Source organism: Jaculus jaculus, chromosome 8 (assembly GCF_020740685.1).
Source record: "Jaculus jaculus isolate mJacJac1 chromosome 8, mJacJac1.mat.Y.cur, whole genome shotgun sequence".
Classification (NCBI taxonomy): Eukaryota; Metazoa; Chordata; class Mammalia; order Rodentia; family Dipodidae; genus Jaculus; species Jaculus jaculus.
The window spans coordinates 35,568,612-35,575,295 of NC_059109.1; the positions used below are offsets into that span (position 1 = coordinate 35,568,612).

Consider the following 6,684-nt stretch of genomic DNA (forward strand, 5'->3'; position numbering starts at 1 on the left):
TTAAGAACTGGAGACTATGGGCGTTTACAGTGAGCCACGGCTAGGCCTGTGGGCTGGCCTCATTTCGTGGATAGCCTTCAAGCAGACAACTGGGGGAGGGGGGTACAAAGAAATGAAAACATAATGTAATTATAACCTTTGACCTTCCTATTATCAATATGTGTATTTTCTAAAAAGTTATATAAAAACCAAAGAGATGCTAAAACAAATTTCAACATCATGCATAGCAATTAATTTTAGAGAACTGTGTCAGCCATTCCATGTCTCACTTCCATGGAACTAAGCCTAATTTACTTTGCTTATATGATATAAAGCACAGTTATGATTCTATCTCAAATGATAAAATCAAAATTTCATATTGTAATTCTCAGCTGAATGTCACATGAATCTGTCTGATGAAATTTTTGTTCGTTTGTTTGTTTTTGTTTCTATTTTTTGGAGATAGAATTTCACTCTATCCCAGGCTGACCTGGAATTAACTATGTAGTCTCAAGGTGGCCTTGAACTCACAGTGATCCTCCTACCTCTGCCTCCTGAGTGATGGGATTAAAGGCGTGCACCACCACACCCAGCTCATCTGATGAAATTTTATTACTATAATATTATTATCATGCTCAGGGTGCCAACACATCCCATGCCTGTCCCAAAAAGAAATGAGAAGCTTTTGAGGTTGCAAGTCCCGGTCTGATTTATTTATAAAGCAATAAATATTCGAAGCACAAACAAACTGCACGTGTGTAAACAAACTGTACAATGATTGATGAGAGACAAGGGAGAGTGGTTTGTATGATTCAAAGAAGCATCATAACCGCCATCCTGAATGTAGGGCAGACTAAGAGAGAAGGCACCTTAGAAGCATTTGCGATGGACAATGGAGGGGCCCGCTTCATCATACTCTTGCTTGCTAATCCACATTTGTTGGAAGGTGGACAGAGAGGCCAGGATGGAACCCCCAATCCACACAGAGTATTTACGCTCTGGGGGAGCAATAATCTGCAAAAAGAAAACAGTGGATTCTGAATTTCTAAGCAATGGAACATGCAAATTGTTGGGCTTCACTATAAAATGTGGGAGACTTTATACCACAAACTATGATGGCAAACCATGTTTTATATACATTCCTTTATTTCATCATTTTTCACCTTCTCTGTTCTACAAAATATTTGGCAAAACATAAATGTATGGTAAAGAGTAACCCAAAATCTAGAAGCTTTTAAAATGTGTTCATAGATTTAATCTCTCTCTCTCTCTTTCTCTCTCTTATTTTTGCTCACTACTTCAAAGCCACTTCTAGTTTCCTATGTTTGAAAAAGTGCTAGAAAAAAATCAGAAATCATGCTAGTGCAAAATGGTAAACTTAGAAGACAGAGAAGATAAAATTAAGAATGAAGTTTGACTAAGAATCCCAAAATCTTCCTTGGTCCTTCCACTCACACAGGTTACGTACCTTAATCTTCATGGTGCTAGGAGCCAGTGCAGTGATTTCTTTTTGCATACGATCAGCAATACCAGGGTACATGGTAGTGCCTCCAGATAAGACATTGTTGGCATACAGATCCTTGCGGATATCAATGTCACACTTCATGATGCTGTTGTAAGTAGTTTCATGAATGCCAGCTGATTCCATACCTAGGAACAATTATTTTTAAGTCATAGCACATGCAGGCTAGGGTAGAGGGAAAAGAACAGAACTTCTCTATGTTGGTAAGCTGCTACTGTTGTCTCTGAAACATATGTTCCCCAATACCATGCACTGTTGAGAACAGGTGGAATAACAGGTGTCTCTTAAAAAGTGCTGATGGATAATCCACCATAGACTCCCAAAAAACAAACAACTGTGTTCAGCATCTGCTTGGAATGAACACTTCATGCAACCATCAGGTTTGTGGAGATGTACTGTAAAAAGGGTAAGACACACATTTAAGCTCAATTTAATTAATAATCGTTTGCTTTGTTGTGCTTGGAGACAGTTCTCAGTCTGTGGCCTAGACTGTCCATGAACTCAAGGCAGTCCTGCATCAACCTCCCAAGTGCTGGGATTGCAGGTGTGAATCAATATGATCAGTTTATGTTTCATTATAGGCCAAAATCAGATCCAAGCTTCCTCTTGGAAGTCACTGCTTCACTTAAGAAAGACATGTAGTAATATTCAAGTATCTAGTTAACAGCACAAGTAGGACATGTAATGGTGAGTGCCTCAAAGGAAGGCCCAACTCCTTGATAATGGAACTTACTGAAATCAATTAGCTCTTGAGTAGTTGTCCCTCCCCACAGGCATGTGATCTTCAGTCACATACCTTCAGTGTGTCTTCCTTGATCACTATTAGTAGAGCAGAAGAGGTGCTCTCTTTAATGAATCATCAGGACATAAGGCTGAGCTGGGTATGGCCCCTAGCTTTGACTTAACTTAGGGGCCCCTTCATCCCACCACTTATAAAAGAGTTACTCTGGGAGACCCCAAGATTTCCAAGAAACAGAAGCCTTAGCAATAGAACCTGCCACTTACCAATGAACGAGGGCTGGAAGAGCGTCTCTGGGCAGCGGAAGCGCTCATTGCCGATAGTGATGACCTGGCCATCAGGCAGTTCATAGCTCTTCTCCAGAGAGGAGGAAGAGGCAGCTGTAGCCATCTCATTCTCAAAATCCAAGGCGACGTAACACAGTTTCTCTTTAATGTCACGGACAATTTCACGTTCAGCTGCAGACATAAATAGCATTATAGTCAAGCTCTGAAGAGACAAATCCATTTTAGGGCAATAGGTGCATAACTGAGGGAGGGGAAAAGACAGAAATGTGCTGTGGCAGATAAGACACCATAAATACACACACACACAAACACACACTCACCAGTGGTGACAAAGGAGTAGCCACGCTCAGTGAGGATCTTCATGAGGTAGTCAGTGAGATCCCGACCAGCCAGGTCCAGACGCATGATGGCATGGGGCAGGGCATAACCTTCATAGATGGGCACGTTATGAGTTACACCATCCCCGGAGTCCAGAACAATGCCTGTCAGAGGAAGTAGACGAGAATGGGGTGAAGCCCGAAGGACCACAGCTTCAGCCATGGTAAACTTGGCTCCCAGTCTTGACTAAGAGAAACAAGGTTGGGCATTGCTCCAAATAAAATTAGATCCTTTACATGCTTAGAATGAAAATGGCCATAATGAGTGGATACTAACTCTGAAGGCAACAGAAGCTTATTCTATCAAATCCTGGGGTAGAGAATTTTTCCCCAAAACACTTTCAAACAGCCATCCCTTTTATCAGCCTCTTATCAGCACATTATGTAAACATCCAGGCATGTTTTTGTTTGTTTGTTTGTTTGTTTTTTTGAGGTAAGGTCTCACTCTAGACCAGGCTGACCTGGAATTCACTATGTAGTCTCAGGGTGGCATCGAACTCACTGCCACTCCAACCTCTGCCTTCCGAGTGCCTTGATTAAAGGCTTGCACCACTACACCCAGCACAAGCATGATTTTCTAACTTATACTAGTTTGGTTGTGTTTTCTTTTTTAAATTCAGACCCCTAGGGAATGTGTATTCTTCTTGCATTTGTTTGCCCAGGGTCTGTGATATTGTGCCCAGCCTTACTATGTGAGATCACATTCCTTACTAAGAGAAAGATTTAACTGCATAAGCTACCTTCTCTAGTAATAGATGCGCTCTGAAACTAACCTCAGGGAGCTATTGCTACTTCTTCCTGCTAACAGATATCTCCCTAAAGACAGCAAGGGAGAAGGCCATCTCTTTGTCTTGTGAGTAATCAGATTCACAGCATGGTCAGGGAATTAGTGACTGTCCCCCAGTCCACACGTACCTGTGGTACGGCCAGACGCATACAGGGACAACACTGCTTGGATGGCCACGTACATGGCAGGAACATTGAAGGTCTCAAACATGATCTGGGTCATCTTCTCACGATTGGCCTTGGGGTTCAGGGGGGCTTCAGTGAGCAGGGTTGGGTGCTCCTCAGGGGCCACACGGAGCTCATTGTAGAAGGTGTGGTGCCAGATCTTCTCCATGTCATCCCAGTTAGTGATGATGCCATGCTCAATGGGGTACTTCAGAGTCAGGATACCTCGCTTGCTTTGGGCTTCATCGCCTACATAGGAATCCTTTTGCCCCATGCCCACCATGACTCCCTGTAAGGAAAAAAAAAAGGGGATATGATTGCACCACATCAGTAATATAGTCTCTGGCTTGTCAACTTATATCTAATATCCTGAGTCAAGAAATGTCTTTAAAATGTCAGGAATATGAAAATAGGTTTTAAAAGCTGGGCATGGTGGCTCAGGACTGTAGTCTCAACTTGGGAAAGGGGGAAGAGATAAAGGTATTCACTGGGGAAAAAGAGCCTTGTCTCATTTTTAAAATGCCATATATCTTCATTAATTTATTAAATGTACAACCCATGCCAAATGGAAAATACACAATTATCTTTTGGAATGACTGGATTAGTGAAAGATTGTCTTTCCCTTAAGATTTTGACACTCATCAAGTGAGCATAAAAGGATAAACTGATATGCCACTATCACTCTGATAAAAGGTCAAACTACTCCTCTGGATCACAGTGCATGGCTGCTATTCATTGGCCCTGTGGACTCGCAGCTCTGCTCCCTGGCAGCCTGTCTGGCCAGGGATGTGACAAAACCAGAGAGCATGACATTTCTTTAAATAAACAAGGTGGCATGTTACTATCACCATGACACTTACGGCCTCTGTCACCTCTGACTTCTAAAAATGCAACAGCTAGGAAGATCAGTTACAGCTGCTTGGGGGAGTGCAGTAAACTGGCTAGGAGCAAGAGGAAGGAATGTGGATGGATGGGGCCCTAATGACTCTGACTAGTAATAGTTAGCAATATTTAAATTTTTGAGCAGCGCCAAAAAAAAAAAAAAAAAAAAAAAAGAGGAGACAGAAGAAAATAAAGTACATGAGAAGCAGAGACAGTGTGGCAGCTGAACACCCAGGAGGACACCAGCAAGATCCCCTGGCGGCCTTGCACAGGAGGCAGGTGGACCAGCCACAGGTGTGCTACGGAGGAAAGTGTACACTTCTTGCTACTTGCGCGGTTGGCAGGGGTATTGCTTGCTTTTGGGGGACTTGGGTTTGAAACTAACTTTTTTTCCCCTTAAATGCCCCCAAAGAGTTCATGAAAGAGTTGGGTGAGGAGAGCCATTCCTTAGATTCCTGGACTGAGGAGGCGTCAGGAAAGGGCCCAGTGGGGTTGAGGACTGCTCTGAGTAGCTGAAGGTGGATGGGGAGGAGGGGACAGGAGCTAGACCTGGTGGCGCGGGCGGCCCACGATGGAAGGGAAGACAGCCCTGGGAGCGTCATCGCCTGCAAAGCCGGCCTTCACCAGCCCAGAGCCGTTGTCACACACCAAAGCCGTCGTCTCCTCGTCGTCACACATCTTGGCACAGCTCTTGCGGGGTCTGCGGGTTGGGGAGAAGGGAGTGAACCACAGGACCTGTGGGGCTGGCCTTCCCCGCGCAGGGAGAAGGGAAAGTGAGGTTTCGGGATGTGGAGAGGAGGGGGCTCCTGCCTTCTCCGCTCTCTCTGCACCTGAAATCAGAAGAGCTAGAAGCAGCCTGGGGGAGGGGTGTGGGAAGAGTCGACCACCCAGGCTCCCTGGTTACCAGGCTCACATCCTTCCCAGGGGCGAGGAGGGGAGGTCATAAATACCCAGGAGACCAGACTCCTTTATTAACCCTCCCAGCCCTTTCAATTCTTCGCCTTTTCACAAACTCCTCGCCTTGGAAGGAAGACACAGTTAGGAGATCTGGACCCCAAACGCCCTCGGTGTGGGATGGGGTGGGGAGCAGGACGCAGGACTCCCTTCCAGGCATTCCTCACCTGCAGAGATCCGAAACCCAGGGGGGAGAAAAGTCTGAACCACACTAAAAGTTTGGTTGCTAATAACAATTTGAAAAGGCAGTGGGACAGGAGCTCAGGGCCTTAGCGGAGCGCGCGGCGGGGAGCGGGAACTGACCTTCGGCGTCTGGGCTCCGCTGGGCTGGGCTGGGCTGGGCTGGGCTGGGCTGGGCGCAGGAGGCGGCAGGCGCTGGGCGGCCCACGCTGGAGCCCGGCTTTATAGCGCGCTGATGGACGGGGTCAGTTGGAGCAGCCGGGGGCAGGGGTGGGGGGCCACCCCGGTCTGCCACCTTGCCTTATTTGGTCGCCTTAGCACCATCTAGGACCGCTGAGGCCATTCATGGAGCCGAGGGCAGGGGAGAGGACCAGCGGGGGGCTCCAAGACCATGTAAGGAAGGGGAGGGGGCAGCCAGAGGAATGGCCAAATAGGGAGCTAGGGAGGGGCAGGCAGGGGAGGGTAGGGGTCGGGGGAACACTCAGTGATACCATCGCCCCTTTCTAGGGTGGGGGAGCTCCCTTGGTGTGCTGTGGGTTTGTTCTTCAGCAGCCCCACTTGCCTGGGGTGGAGGTGGGGGTGGACAATAAGCCATTCACAAGCGCGAGGCTCTGGCGCCCCGCCTTCAGCGAAGGGGTCCTGACAGCTGGGACAGGACAGCGGCTTCAACAACAGCAGCAGCAGTGTTGGCCTGGGAGGCAAGGAACACCACCCTGGCCGTCCTCCGAGGGACAAAGGGCATTGCAACAGTACAGCGGAGTAGCTATAAAATGGACACCAATCTTGTCTAACCTGGACTCATCGAGGTGGGAA

General features: G+C 46.9%; 1 protein-coding gene across 1 annotated transcript; it reads right to left on the reverse strand.

The window, feature by feature from the left end:
• Positions 1-688: 688 nt before the first annotated feature.
• Positions 689-6,018, reverse strand: Actc1 (actin alpha cardiac muscle 1). Its single transcript, XM_004668201.2, has 7 exons — positions 5,995-6,018; positions 5,287-5,437; positions 3,820-4,144; positions 2,848-3,009; positions 2,507-2,698; positions 1,448-1,629; positions 689-993 (listed from the first exon to the last, which is right to left on the reverse strand). The coding sequence occupies exons 2-7, from the start codon at positions 5,413-5,415 to the stop codon at positions 850-852; spliced, it is 1,134 nt and encodes a 377-aa protein (XP_004668258.1). The 5' UTR covers positions 5,416-5,437; positions 5,995-6,018; the 3' UTR covers positions 689-849.
• Positions 6,019-6,684: the final 666 nt, after the last annotated feature.